At 41.4% G+C, this 15,579-nt stretch overlaps 1 protein-coding gene across 2 annotated transcripts in view; it reads right to left on the reverse strand.

Moving 5' to 3' along the window:
- Nucleotides 1-5,217: 5,217 nt before the first annotated feature.
- The window catches only part of Bend6 (BEN domain containing 6), a 58,562-nt gene continuing 48,200 nt past the window's right edge, over nt 5,218-15,579 (reverse strand). The window contains exons 4-7 of one of the 2 annotated variants that reach the window (XM_021172435.3): nt 14,553-14,773; nt 13,763-13,955; nt 12,687-12,806; nt 5,218-6,525 (exon numbers count right to left, since the gene is read on the reverse strand). In XM_021172435.3, coding sequence (XP_021028094.1) covers nt 6,512-6,525; nt 12,687-12,806; nt 13,763-13,955; nt 14,553-14,773 — 548 coding nt within the window. In that variant the 3' untranslated portion in view covers nt 5,218-6,511. Of the gene's footprint in view, nt 6,526-12,678; nt 12,807-13,762; nt 13,956-14,552; nt 14,774-15,579 lie in introns of those variants that run through there. The other variant, XM_085836137.1, reaches the window with a different exon arrangement.

Here is a 15,579-nt window from a genome sequence, read left to right on the forward strand (position 1 = left end):
TAATTGAGTGAGGATACAGAAAAGGCAAGATGTACCTTATAATCAGGATGAATATGTTTAGTATAAAAATAATCTTTTAAATTCAAAAATATTAAAGGCAAATGTAGGAATAGTTGTAGGATATAGGTGAACCAAGCTGTAAAGCTCTCATTGGCCACAGGGTGGCATTAACATTCTGTAAGTCAATCAACAATCTCGATTTACCAGATTTCATTTTAATTACAAAAACAGAATTCTAGGTAGGGGTGGGGGGAAAGAGGGTTGGTTCTATGTACTCATGTTCCAACTGTTTTCTGACTAACTGGTGCAGCCTGTAACTTTTCTTTAGAAAGGGGCCATGAAGGATTCAGACTGGCTCAATAGATTTCCATGTGGTGGGCGTGGTGGCGCACGCCTTTAATCCCAGCACTCAGGAGGCAGAGGCAGGCGGATTTCTGAGTTTGAGGCCAGCCTGGTCTACAAAGTGAGTTCCAGGACAGCCAGGGCTATACAGAGAAACCCTATCTCAAAAAACCAAATAAATAAATAAACAAACAAACAAATAAATAAATAAATAATAAATAGATTTCCATGTAATTTTTTTAATTTTTAAAATTTATTTTTATTAGATATTTTTTTCATTTACATTTCAAATGCTATCCCCTTTCCCAGTTTCCCCTCTGAGAGTTCCCTATACTCTCCCCCTGCCCTGTTCCCCAACCCACCCACTCCTGCTTCCTGGCCCTGGCATTCCCCTGTACTGGGCATATAATCTTCACAAGACCAAGGGCCTCTCCTCCCATTGATGGCCAACTAGGCCATCTTCTGATACATATGCAGCTAGAGACACGAGTTCTGGGGGTACTGGTTAGTTCATATTGTTGTTCCACCTATAGGGTTGCAGACCCCTTTATCTCCTTGGGTACTTTCTCTAGCTCTTTCATTAGGGGACCTGTGTTCCATCCAATAGATGACTGTGAGCATCCACTTCTGTATTTGTCAGGCACTGGCATAGCCTCACAAGAGACAGCTATATCAGGGTCTCATCAGCAAAATCTTGCTGGCATATGCAATAGTGTCTAGGTTTGGTGGTTGTTTATGGGATGGATCCCTGGGTGGGGCAGTCTCTGGATGGTCCTTCTTTCCGTCTCAGCTCTGAACTTTGTAACTCCTTCCATGAGTATTTTGTTCCCCATTCTAAAAAGGAACAAAGTAACCACACTTTGGTCTTCCTTCTTGGGTTTCATGTGTTTTGCAAATTGTATCTTGGGTATTCTAAGTTTCTGGGCTAATGTCCACTTATCAGTGATCCATGTAATTTTTTTATAGGTGGTATATTTTTCATAGTCCTTAAGAAAATCCCAATCAGTGTTTATGATTTTGTCTTGGCTGGAATATACTTTCAATTTCAATCTTTGAAACTGTCTTCCTAGTCCTCTCCTGTTCTACATCCTGTTCTTTTCATTAGCCAACGTGCTTGTGAAGACTAGATAACATTGGAAGTGGGGAGATTGACCATGGAAACAGTTTCTTGTAGAAAGTCTCTTCCCCAAAGATTACTCGGAACAGGAGTGACATAGGCTGCGGTACTGTCATGTATTCTGGACCCGTGCATTGGAATACTGGAGTAGTTTCTTTAATCTCCTTAGAGCACATGGTTCCTAGCCCTACTGGGGTTGAATTTACCTCCATAACAGGCAGTTCTTCTATAGTTATTGTTTGGTTTCAGACCCCAGGACAAGGTGCTAAGATGCATATTTTACATGCCAGAGTAGATCTAGCCTCCAGGTTCTCCCAGCATCCCCCAGTCCCTTCCTGACATACCTAAACTTTCTAGCCCAGGGGCTGGCCTGCCCTTTCCCCGAGGCTCTTCCCTACATATCCCAGATATTTTGGCTTCTCTTCTTTTCTATCTTTTTCTATGTATACTCCCGCCTGCCTCCCACCCGAGAGCAGAGTCCCAACAAATCTGCATTTAATATAATCTAATATGGTTTGAATTGGCTTATTTCACTAGTGGAGAAATAACTTGTCAGTTATAATAGATACACCAATTCCAGAATCAGTTTTTCCTGTAAAAGTTTTTACTTTTTTTTTGTTTTTGGTTTTTTCGAGACAGGGTTTCTCTGTATAGCCCTGGCTGTCCTGGAACTCACTTTGTAGACCAGGCTGGCCTCAAACTCAGAAATCCGCCTGCCTCTGCCTCCCGAGTGCTGGGGTTAAAGGCGTGCGCCACCATGCCCAGCTCCGATACATATTTCGAGTCTCCGGTACGGGAGTTCCTGAGGCGAAGATGCTGATGGTGCTGATTTTCCTGTCCAGTCTCCCTCAGTGAGGAGAATCTCTTTCTCCTTCCCTCTTCTCTTTTCATTTTTGCCTCTTTTACTAATTTTAGGCTTCAGTCATCCTGTTTATATTCATTCGAGGAATTAGTGCTTACGGTTAATGTCCTTAGCTTCCTTAAGTACTTTAATAACAGTCTGAATTAATGCCCAAGTGACTCAAGATTGAACAGGGATCTCTCCCCCTTCTTGCTTATAAGTCTTTTTAATATTCTTTTGGACTCTGCCCCATACTTCTTCACCTAAACTTTCTTCTTCTGGAAACCAGGGCTTATAGTCATAAATAACCTGCATGCAGGCTGATCGTGGCGATTCTGATACTCGAGTTCCTTTCTTTAAAAATGATGCCCCCCCCCCCAAAAAAGGCTGGAGAGATGGCTCAGCGGTTAAGAGCATTGACTGCTCTTCCAGAGGTCTTGAGTTCAATTCCCAGCAACCACATGGTGGCTCACAACCGTCTATAATGGGATTCATTGCCCTCTTCTGGTGTGTCTGAAGATAGCAGCAGTGTACTCACACATATAAAATAAATAAATCATTTTTAAGAATTCTTTAAAAAAAAAAAGATGCAAAACTGTGACATAAGGCAACACTTTCCCTGATTTTTGACCCATTTTTCTCACCCACCTCCTTCTGTGAAGGAGGTTACCTCATAGGTGACTTCAGGTCCCTGTTCAGGTGTCACTGCAGAGTTAGTGGGACCTGGGAGAATGGAGCTGATAAACACGGTGGACTAACGTCTCACGCAGTAGCCAACTTTATTCAGAGCATCGGACAATTTGTACTCTGAGGGTTAAGAAGAGTCGCATGAGTCCTCATGAGTTCAAGCTGCATACAATCACAAGGACAAGCTGCACGGGGCAAAAACATGTTTTCCCATAGAGGAACATAAGGATAGTTTAAACGTTTAATTGGGTAACAACAGCCAGCAATAACGAGTAATCAAAGTAACTCACTCTTATTGGCTACACTTGGCAGGAAGAGACAAACACAATTCCATGTTTGGAAGAAGCTGAGGTCACAGGACTCTTGTTTTCTTGGGGTACACTCATAAGCACCTACAATTCTCCTCACTTGGCACCATTCCTGGGCCATGTTCTGACCATGGACTACAACTGTAAGTTGAAATGAACTCTTAACCTCCTCTAGTTGTTTCTGGTCATGGTGTTATCTCACATCAGTAGAATCCCTAAGACAGAAATTGGTATTGGGGTCATAAGATATTGCTCTAACGGACTTAATCATGTTGGGAGGGATTATTGAAGGACTTCAGAGCGTTGGGCTGAAAAAGCTGTTAATGCTCAAAGCTTACCGAGCTGTCCTGGGAACCTGGAAGAGAAGGCTGAGAACCACTCGGAGAACGGAGACCTGACTTGTGCAGTCTTAAGAGTGTGAGAGTTCTTCAAAGACTCTATCAGAGTCACTCCTGTGATATTTTCAAGTAAGAATGTGTGGTTCTGGTCAGTTGGGGCTGAAGAACTGTCTGTGGTTAACAAAGGACCAGAACCATTAAATTGAAAGCTTTGCTTTGCTGGGGGCAATTGATGCTACTTAGCTGGACCTAAGAAATCATTGGTTAAGAAGAAACCAACAGGGCTGGAGAGATGGCTCAGTGGTTAAAAGCACTGACTGCTCTTCCAGAGGTCTGAGTTCGATTCCCAGCAACCACATGGTGGCTCACAACCACCTGTAATGGGGTCTGACACCCTCTTCTGGTGTGTCTGAAGAGAGCAATGGTGGTATACTCATATGCATAAAATAAATAATAAATCCGTCTTAAAAGAAGAGACAACATCAATGAGGATCACAAATCTTAGAGTGTTTCCTCAGTATTGGTACACAGAAGCTGTGGCCCAATGGGACCAAGGCTGTACCTTGTTCTGGCAGCCAAACTTGGTAATCTGCAAGAGTCTCCCAGGTGGTACTGGTTCTGAAGGCATGAAGGGGTTATTACAGTGACAAACATGGATTGATCCTGAAAGCCTGACTTGGGCCTCGAGGGAATGAAGATACACAGGTACGGAAAAGCTGGGATTGGTGTGTGTGTGCATGTGCGTGCACGCACCTCAGCGTGTTTATTATGCACCGCTAGCTTCTGTTGGGGTTCTCTGTAGGGAATCAGTCTCAGGTTGCAGTCACCTGAGAGGAGTAAGCTGCAGTTGCTAGTTTTTGTTGTTGTTTGTTTGTTTTTGCACATAATGGTTCATAAAGACTGCGTTAGGATTAGAGGAAGGTTTCGTCACATCTTTGAGCCTTACTAGTAGGAAGGCTTTGCCAATTCCCATGGGTTTGAGGCAGAGATCCTTGTCAATAATACACATTTACTCGGGACTTCACCCAGCCCTTACACACTCAAGACTCACCCACTCCTACATACTCAGGAGTTCACACATTGCATACACACTCAGGAGTTCACACACTCCGGACTCACACTCCTTATATACTCAGGAGTTCACAAACTCAGCATTCACCCACTCCTTACACACTCAGGAGTTCACACACTGCTTATACACTCAGAACTCACTCACTCCTCACACACTCTTTACACAATCATGAGTTCACATACTCCTTGCCTACCCAGGAGTTCACACACTCCTTACACATTCAGGACTCACACACTTCTCACATACTCAGGACTAACACTGCTTACACACTCCTTATACACCCAGGACTCACACACTTCTTACACACTCCTTACACACTCACAGCTTCCTCTGCTCTCCACGGAAGAGGAAGCTGAGGCTTGGCACCATAAAAGGTCAGGAGAGACTCTTGGTGGAGACGCGAATGTTTCAATGTGTTGAGGAAGCCTTTCCCTAGGGAAAAAAAAATTTATGCCTGGAATAGAATACATTATAAAACAAAGTGAACCATAAGAAAGTGCATTAGTTTTCAATGGAGTTAAATTTTATTTAATTAAAAGTAGCAAATGTTACACAATTCACTTCATTGTGAGTATTTATTTTGTACAACTGAACTATTAACCAAGCAGCCTGTCCAGAGTAGTCCCTGGGTCCCCTGCACGGCACTTTAAAATCCTCCTTCCCAAGCTTCAATGTCACGTTACACACTCAAGAAGCATAGCTTCGCTGGGCATGGTGATGCACACCATTAATCCCAGGACTTTGGAGACAGAGGCAGGTGGATCTCTGAGTGTGAGCCCTGCCTGGTCTACAGAGTGAGCTCCAGGATAACCAGGGCTACACAGAGAAACCCTGTCCCAGAGGGGAAACGAAGGCGCGGGGAGAAAAAGAGAAAGGCATAGCTTCTCATTGCAAAGTAGCCAGGGGACCTTTTATCGAGTGAAAAGTCTTTGAAGAATGTTTTATTTTTTGTTGATTTACAAAGCAGCATTTTCCATGCCATAATTAAATTGGTACTTTTTTTTTTCCAGTTAATTTTCCTTCTGCTACAGTGGAAATAAACAGGTCAAAATTAAGCAGTTTAGCATCATGGCTGACCAGGCACGATGTCATGTCCTACGTGCACTTTAGGTGATTTATTTATTATTACACATCTGAATCTAGTATGCTCTGGACAGTGGATACTGAGGGGTGTGTCTTCCTCAGAGACTAAGAGACTATTATAAAAATCAGTGCATGGAATTAACAAACAAAGATGGGATTTTAGACTTTCAGGGGCATGTTGGGATAACTGAATATGGAAAAGGCATTTATGTTTTTGGGTTTTTTCTAGAACCCTATTTCACACATTTTTGGATCACAGAATAACTCAAACGGTTTAACGTTAAGTCATCATTACTTGGTTAGCCATGGTATTGGTAGACGTGTATTATTTCAATTGTATTCTTACCAAACAGGAGCTTGCTAAAGCCCCTCCCCACCTAACAAAAGCCATAATGAGGAGTCACTGATAGTAATAATTTGAAGTGTTTGTTGAAGACCACGACTGATCTGGAGGGTGGATGTTTGTGTTGCTATGATAAGAGCTGATATCATCTTAAGTTAGTTTACAGGGAAGTATTCGGGGCTGTGAAAGATGCATATTTCCAAAGAAACCATATTGCATGCTTGTTTGACAGACATTCTCTGGTTAATTAGTAAGGGCTCTGCATGCAGCTTCAGCCAGTCCATTACTCCACCAGGAAAGCCATGGCTACTACAGCCAGTCCTTGATGTGTCTCAAGTTCTCCATCAAATTCCAATGTTTGACGGAAAACCAAGCATGTTTTATTTTAAGATACCTGTAAAATAGAAAAGCAAACTTCAAAGAGGTGCAAACTTGTATTAAAGGAAGGAGCTGTAGCTATTAAGACGTCCCATGAATTGCTTTGTAATGTAGAGGAATCCAGCATAAAACACAGTTAAAGTACTGTTTCTTTTAATTTTAAACAATTATTTATTTATTTATCTCATTTATTTTATTAATTAATTTATTTTATTTTTAATTTTCAAATTTTTATTTGAAATAATGAATTTTATTAGCTAAATTTTAAAACAAGGTAAAATGAGCCCCCCCTCCCATGTCAAGCATATGAAAAAAATTATCACCCATCTGTATAACATTCTTCAGTGATGTTTATTGGTTGCCTATTGGCTAGCAGGTCCTCAAACCTGGTTTACCTGACTCAAAGCCCAGAAGAGAGGGAGGTAGGGAGGTGACCTTCAGAGCTTCCCTTCCCTTCTCCTCCTCCAAATCCAATCCCTCAGTCTCATCCGCAGCTCTGGAGCCGACCATCTGCTGTGGCCTCCCTTCCCGTTTCCCCCACCTCCAGCAGGTCACACAGACCTTCTCCTACAGAGGGTCAGCCTCTAGCTCCCTCAGGCACTCAGTGGGAACCGCTGACCTCTGCCACAGAAGCAGCCAGACCAACTTCAGATCCTTCCTCTCCTCCATATCCAACTCCCAAGTCTAATTCCCAGCTCTCTAGCAGGCTTTGGGCTATGGATTCTCCTCCCTCTCTGCCCCCATTCCAAGGGGACTAAGCGGATCCTGGTGGAACATCTGGTTTTCCTCATGTGGACCCCTTCAGCACACTTCTAGTCCATCTCCATGGAAAATGTTACAACTCTGAGGGAAAAGGTTTTCCCGGTGCAAGCTCTGAAGGGAAAGGGCATCCTGGAAGTCTGGTTCAAGAAATACCACAAAGTCACACCGTACATCAAACCTCACACAAACACAGACACACACAATAGATTTACTGGGAAAGACACAAGAGGGTGGCTGCAGTAGGAGGCAGGCTTTATACAGACAGGGTTTCTTGGGGGTAGTTTTGTCCGGGGTGAGGATTGGTGAGCTTGGGGCTCACCTTGGGGGTTCTTAGGGGTAGGGCCTGAGTACTCCTGCACCTCAAGTGGATTACATCTACCCCTAAATGTCAGCTCTCAATATAAGAAATGAATTCTAATCCCAGCACTTGGGAGGCAGAGAGAGGCGAATTTCTGAGTTTGAGGCCAGCCTGGTGGTCTACAGAGTTAGTTCCAGGACAGCCAGGGCTATACAGAGAAACCCTATCTCGGAAAAAAAAAAAAAAAATAGAGTCCCTGGAGACCACACCCACAGGATCTCAGAAGCAGTCCCTATAGGCAACCCAAGCCACCACACTCTCCTAAGACAAGAAAGAGCAACAGAAACCAAGGAACAAAACATCCACTCAACAAAGACAAGATCAGATACCATCACCTAGAATTACAATCATCCCAAATCCAGATGGCTAAACTTCAGTGCAAAAACAGAATCAGTTATTGCCAGGACACTGTCTTCACTACAGCCTCACCACAGCAAGCCTTGAATATTCCAACATATAGCTGAAGCACAAGAAAAAGACCTTAAAATACCTCTATGAAAAACAGAAAATCAACAATCATTGGTCATTGACATGTTTCAGTATCAGTGGTCCCAATTCCCTAATAAATAGACATATTAAGAGAATGGATGTGAAGACGGGATTCCTCTTTCTTCCTCATCCAAGAGAAACCTAAACTTCAAGGGTAAACATTACCTCAGGGTAAAGATTTGAAAAAGATCTTCCAAGTAAATGAACCCAGGAAGCAAGCTGATGTAGCCATTTTACTATCTAACAAAATAAACTTCAAAACAAGACTCACCAGAGAAGATAGGGAAGGACACTACATATTCATCAAAGGAAAAATCCACCAAGGGAATACTGCAATTCTTAATATCTGTGCACCGAACACAGGGCACCCATGTTCATAAAAAGAAACACTACTGCAGCTTAAAATCACATATTGATCCTGACACAGTGATACTGGGAGACTGCAATACTCCATGCTTACCAATACACAGGTCATCCAGAAGAAAAAACTAAACCGAAATGCTGAAGCCAACTAACACCATAAATCAAACAGACCTAATAGATACTTATAGAATATTTTACCCAAATACAAATAATATACCTTCTCCTCAGCAGCTCTTGGAACCTACTCCAGCATTGGCCACATACTTGGACACAGAACAAGTCTCAACAGGTGCAAGAAAATTGAAATAACATCCTGCATCCTACCAACCACTTACTGGATTAAAGATGAAGAACAAGAGAGACAACAGAAAGCTTACAGACTCATGAAAGACTAAACAACTCTCAACTAAATGAAAAATGGGTCAAGACAAATTAAGAAAAAAAAAAAAAACACAATGAAGGCAGTTTTAAGAGGTCTGGTCTACATTAGAAATGTCAAGAGCGCCAAAACAAAAAGAAGCAATCACAGCCAAGAGAGGTAGACAGCAAGAGATATGAAAGCTCGGGGCTGAAATAAATATAATAGAAAAAAATTACAAGAATCAATGACAGAGTTGGTTCTTTGAGAAACATCAATAAAATCCCTTATCCAAATTAACAAAATTAGAGACAGGGGAACAAATCAGACACTGAAGAAGTCCAGAGAGTCATAAGGAGATACTTTAAAAACCTACACTTCACCAAATTTGAAAATCTAAAAGAAATGGATCATTTTCTCACTATACCACCTACCTAGGTTAAATCGGGATCAGATATCAGTTTAAACAGATCTAAAATCTCTGGGGAAATAGAAGCAGTCATTAAAAGTCTCTTAAACAAAAAAGGTCTAGAGCCAGATGGCGTTGTTGTTGTTGGTTTAAGATTTATTTATTCATATGAGTACACTGTAGCTGTCTTCAGACACACCAGAAGAGGGCATTAGATCTCATTACTGATGGTTGTGAGCCACCATGTGGTTGCTGGGATTTGAACTCAAGACCTCTGGAAGAGCAATCAGTGCTCTTAACCTCTGAGCCATCTCTCCAGCCTGCCAGATGGTTTTAGTGCAGAATTCTATTAGACTTTCAAAGAAGAGTTAATCCTTAAATTATTCCAAGAAATAGAAGAGTTAACTCCAATACTCCTCAAATTATTCCAAAAAAATAGAAACTGAAAGAACAGTGATCAATTCTTTTTATGAGGCCACAAATACTTTGATACCCAAACTACAAAAAGACCCAAGGAAGAAAGAGAATTACAGACCAATTGCCCTTATGGATATGAACACAGAAATTCTCCATAAAATAATTTGCAAACGGAATTCAAGAACACATTGAAAAAAAAATCCACCATGCTTTTTCCAGACTTCATCCCAGAGGTACAGGAGTAGTTTAACATAGGCAAACGAGTAAATGTAGCCCACCAGCTAAACAGATGGAAAATCAAAGGCCACATGAACATGTCAGATGAAGAAAAGGCCTGTGACAATATTCAACACCATGGTAAAAATCCAGGAGAAACTAGGCCTACAAGGACCATTGCTCAGCATAATAAAGGCAGTTTACACCAAGCCTATAGCAAACATCAACTTAAATGGAGGTTACTCAAAGCAATTCTCTTAAAATCAGGAACAAGACAAGGTTGGCCACTCTCTCCATACCTATTCTATATAGTAGTGGAGTCTTGGTTAGACCAATAAGATAACTAAGAAAACCAATGGGGTTCAGATAGGCAGGGAAAAAATAAACATATCTTTATTTGCAAATTATATGATAGTTTACATAAGTGACCCTAAAAAGGAAACTCCTAGAGCAGATAAACATTTTCAGCAAAGTAGCAGGATACAAAATTAATACACAATATCAGGACTTGGGAGGCAGAGGACTAATAAAAAAAGAAAAACCCAGTACTGCTGCTACCTGGTGGTCCCTAGTCATATGGTTGTGGCAAATTCATTCGAGTTCTTCAGGTTTTAGGATCACTGTTTCCAAAATAATCAAATCCCATTGGACCGGGGTTTCTTTTTTTTTTTTTTTTTTTTTTTTTGGTTTTTCGAGACAGGGTTTCTCTGTGTAGCCCTGGCTGTCCTGGTACTCACTTTGTAGACCAGGCTGGCCTCGAACTCAGAAATCCGCCTGCCTCTGCCTCCCGAGTGCTGGGATTAAAGGCGTGCGCCACCACGCCCGGCTGGACCGGGGTTTCTTAACTTCAGCGGTGACATGGGCAGATCTTTGCTGAGTAGGATGAGGTTCAAGAGAGAGGTTTTCCTGTGAATTGTAGGCTGTTCAGAGGCACTGCTGTCTGCTGGATGCCAGGAGTGGTACCCAGGTGTAAAAACCAAAAGCTCTCCAGATATTTCAAAACATCTGCTGATGGGAGTGTTGTAACCCCCAAATTACTGATACTAGAGACTCTGTGTTCCCTGCCAGAGGCTCCCATCCTCCTTCCTGCAACAACCCCCCCCCACCACCACCACTATATGCAGACTGTGTCCTCCTGCAACAGCCCCTCCCCCTCCCCTAGCATTAGAATGGCACAGCCTCTGTGTCTCCAAAAACCAACAGCCAACACTTCTGATAATTTCCAGGTGCCTGTCCTTGAGACCTTAGAGAAATAACAAGCTCAAGGGAGACCATGGAAAAAGTAAAAGGTAAACAGAGGTCAGGTCACAGACAGTTACGATTGGCCATCAAATTAGTCCTTGAACAGACTCCCATTAACCCCGCTCCCGCTTCAGTACTATTCAACCCTCTACTCCCCTTTTCTGTGAATATTCACACTATTTCTCCTAACTATACTGTATATAAGCCCAACGTTTTCTGGACTCAGGGTCACTTGCCAGCATTCACACAGTGAGTGCTAGGTGGTAAACCGAGTTCAAACTTGAAAATAAAAGATTCTTGTGTGTTGCTGTGGACTTTGCAATTCTTGGGCTCGTCTGGGTTTCTTGTGGACTCAGGGCACAACAGGAGCAAGAGGGCAAAAGAACCATTGACCCTCTGTCTAAACAACATTGTATGAAATCATTTGTTATAACATAAGCATAAGAAATATTCTGTTAGAGACAGACAGCTTTGAGAATTTCAGGCCAAGGCTCTTAGGTCTTCAGCACGATTGTCCAGAGGTGATGACCTAAGACTCTGCAATCCTTCAAATCACCTTTAGTTCATGTGAGAAAGAGATGAGAACCAGGGAAAGACCATGAAGACTGGAATCTGTGAGCTCTTAGCAATGCAGTGGCAGGCAGCAAGAAGGCAGGTGTGGGATGAGAACAAACGCATTCTTCAAAAAGGAAGAGAGAGAATATAGCTCTTCCTCTCAAAGACAGGAAATGTAGACAGAAAACAGCTGCCCTTTCAGCCATCATCATCTGATTATCAACCAGTGACAACCTGCGCTCTGTACTGGGAGCCAGGCATAGCCACACAGAAGATGGCATGGTTGTTAGGCTCTGAGTGCCTAGGAATTCCAGGCTTCTGAACCTCTGTTGACATAAATGAATATATGTATGTCTACAAGATACATTATATATACATATATGTGCATATGATGTAGAGTTATATACATATATGTGTGTGTGTGTGATATAGCATTATATATATGTGTGTGTGTGTGATATAGCATTATATATATATATATATGTGTGTGTGTATGATGTAGTTATATATATATATGTGATATAGCATTATATACATATGTGTATGTGTGTATGATGTAGAGTTTTATATATATATGTGATACAGAGTTATATGTGTGTGTGTGTGTGTGTATGCCAGATAGAAAAAGTTTAGATGTGCCCCAAAGGCACATGCATTAAATACCTTGTCTCCTGCTTGGCATTTTTGGAGAGATGTTAGGAATTCTGGGAGTTTGGGTTTAATGGGGTGCTTCTGGTTATTGAGGTGTACCTTTGAATGAAACTGGGGTATCTTGATCTCTTTCTCTTACTTTTTTCTGTCAGGAAGATGTCTCTTCCTGATTGGACCTCTCAGATACTGGGATGGGTTCTGGCAGATCTCAAAATCTTCCCAAATTTACATATCTCAGAGGATACTAATGTCTCCTAGGTGAGCGTCTAGAGAAAGCCAGTTGGCAAATGCAGCAGGATAGTGTGTTGTATGAAAGACAGTGAAGGTTTGAGAGACACATCATTAGGCTCTACTCACCATCCTGAGAGTTCGGAGCTTTGCTCGCGTTCGGCTTCTTCGTGCAGTTGTTCAGCTTCTGTCCTATCATCCGTCTGATTGAGACGTCATCTGCACTGGGAAACACCTGCTTTGTTACTCCTGTAAGAGATCACAGCGGCACACACAAGCACGTCGTGAGGAGTTTGCATCCTGTGAATGGAGGCAAAAACATTGCTTTGTCTCCGTTTTACAAAAGGAGTTGAAATCGTCATGACGTATTTAAGCAGATGAATACGGCCATGTTTCTAAAGCTTAGCTGAACCTCACAGAAAGAAACACTATACATAGATCATGTATATGTGTGTCGCTCTGTGACACCAGGCAGCTTTAACTCATCTGCTAGCTATGAACTCCATGTTTTTTTTTCTCTTTGCTCCAAACTTTTAATAATTATTTTATTCATTTTTAATATTACTCAAAACAAATTGATCACTTATTAAGAAACAGTAAGTAAAGAGCTTGGTGAGAGAGTCTCTTAACAATTTTTTTTTTTTGTTTTTTGGATATTTGCACAAACAACAAAAATTGGGAAAGGTAGATCATTTTAAAGGAGACTCACTAATTTTAAAACTATCTTTCTAGAAACAAACAAAACATAAGGGAACTAACTAAGAAAGAGAAAGGGATACAAATTGTTACTGACATTTTAAAACAGTGACATGGTTATTTTCTGAAGCTTTGAGTTCTTTTAGTCCAAATGTCTCTATTTTGGACACTTTTAGTTCAGTATCCATTTTTCCCCCTTCTGAGACAAGGTCTTATGCAACCTAGGCTGGCTGCTGATTCTGCAGTGGAGCCTAGAATGACCTTGACCTCTGAACCCTCCCTCACCCATCTCTCAAGGGTCGAGATTACATGTTCACACCACCATGCCCACATTTCAGTTTTCTTATCTTTTCATGTTTAACAATATTAGAATATTCTATTTTTTTTTTGCAAAAAATAAATCTGAAACAGACAAACAAAAAAAGGACTAAAAAAAAAATAATAACCCAACTGTGAATGGTAACATCATTTCAGGTTCATGGGAAAATACAATGTAATCAAATGATCACCTATGATTTCTTGAACTTCATTCTGATTCATAGCTGGTTTTACAACCTTGTCCCTTGAAGTGGAGGATTTTGCCCCAGTCAGACTGTGTGTGGCCATGTACTCATTTGTGTAAAGTACTTGCATTAAATCATTAATAAATTTCTGAGGCTTGCTCTTATTACAACGGGCAATCTGCCATCTCTCAATCGTGAACTACAAAATAAGAAATGATAACTGAGATTAGAAAAAGAGAGGATACCTGGAGAAATAAAAATGCTAATTAAGACATATTGGAAAAACAACAATGCTCTTTAAGGTGGTATTTACTCTTTAAGGTATTTCGTACCTTTAGTATATATTTTACATCTTAGTTAGAGGAAAAGCTGCTTTTATTCCCCCTGATTTATTTGCTTTTAGTTTTCTTTTTTTCTTTTTCCTTTCTTTCTTTTTTTTTTTTTTTTTTTTTGAGACAGGGTTTCTCTGTGTAGTCCTGGCTGTCCTGGAACTCACTCTGTAGACCAGGCTGGCCTCCAACTACGAAACCCGCCTGCCTCTGCCTCCCAAGTGCTGGGATTAAAGGTGTGCCCACCACTGCCCAGCCTTGCTTTTAGTTTTCTAAACTCAGTGTCTGTTCCACAAATATTAACTTTCATCTTTAAAATAAGATGATTCTGCATGATAGGATTCTAATGGAAGGGACCTAGTCTGTCTAGACTTTGTCTGGTGGTGGCACCCCATTGCTTCACCCCTTCCTTTAGTTTTTCTGCTCAGTTGTCTCCAGAGAAGCAGAGGGAAGATATTCCAACCCACCTGCTTCTCACCAGGATGCTGCTCTTCCTCAGCCTTCACGGAACTTGGGGAGCTGGAAGTAGAGTTGGAATTACTGCACAGAGAAGCAAACGAATCTGGGGAGGAGTTGTTTGTTGCTCTCCAGAGAGTGGATGCTGGTGTGGACACGGCTCCTCCACTCTTAAGGAGGGTCTCTGCCATTCCAACCAGTTCTTCAAACTGCGTGACTGCCTGAGGTAACACTGGAATGATAACAGAAAAGTAGCATTTTACAAACACATTTGGAGCATTGCATTTGTGTGTGTGTGCGTGTGTGCTGAAAAGGCATCTAGAATTTTTTATTTCCTGTAATCTGCTTGATAATGAGTTTTGAAACACTGGTTATATATGAATGTCTATGCCTTACTTTGAACTAAAAACAATGTTTCAAAAGTTGGTTCTTCTCTAACTGCTAGGACTGTGCTTTGAGGACATGGGAGCTCTTTAGTAGTGACATACTGTTATCAGTCACCTCCTAGGAACCCACCTTAGGCCAATGTAAGTGCCACGCTAAATGGATTAACCATGGATTAAGATAAGGTTTGTGATTGTTTTAGCCAGGGAGCCAAATTTCACCAAACTAATAATTCTGTACTGCTGCAACTCAAACCCATGTTGTCACATATTAAAGATGAGTTTTGGAGATCAACTCACTTATTCTGTTTCTTTGTTATTGGAAAGTTACATATTCAAAGTTTCATGGGACCCTGCAAACCAGTCTTTTTGCTATAGCTTGTTTGTTTTCTAAGGAAGAATAGCTTGTGGTTGGAGCAGGAAGAGACCTTGGACTCTGCCTAATTTAATTCCTCACTTAGTGGTTGAAGGTGCTATTTGTTACAGCAGGAAGCCCCCGAGTTCCTTTTTGGGGAGTATCTTTATCAGGCATATTGTTGAACTATAATCTTTACAATAACTGGTGATGTAGTCAAACCAGGACACGCGTGCTGTGTTAGCAGGAAAATTTAATACAGAAAAATCTCCTTGCTTGCTCTTTCAGGAAGGACTTTAA

Source organism: Mus caroli, unplaced genomic scaffold (assembly GCF_978045245.1).
Source record: "Mus caroli unplaced genomic scaffold, Mus_caroli_1 scaffold_1, whole genome shotgun sequence".
NCBI classification, from domain to species: domain Eukaryota; kingdom Metazoa; phylum Chordata; class Mammalia; order Rodentia; family Muridae; genus Mus; species Mus caroli.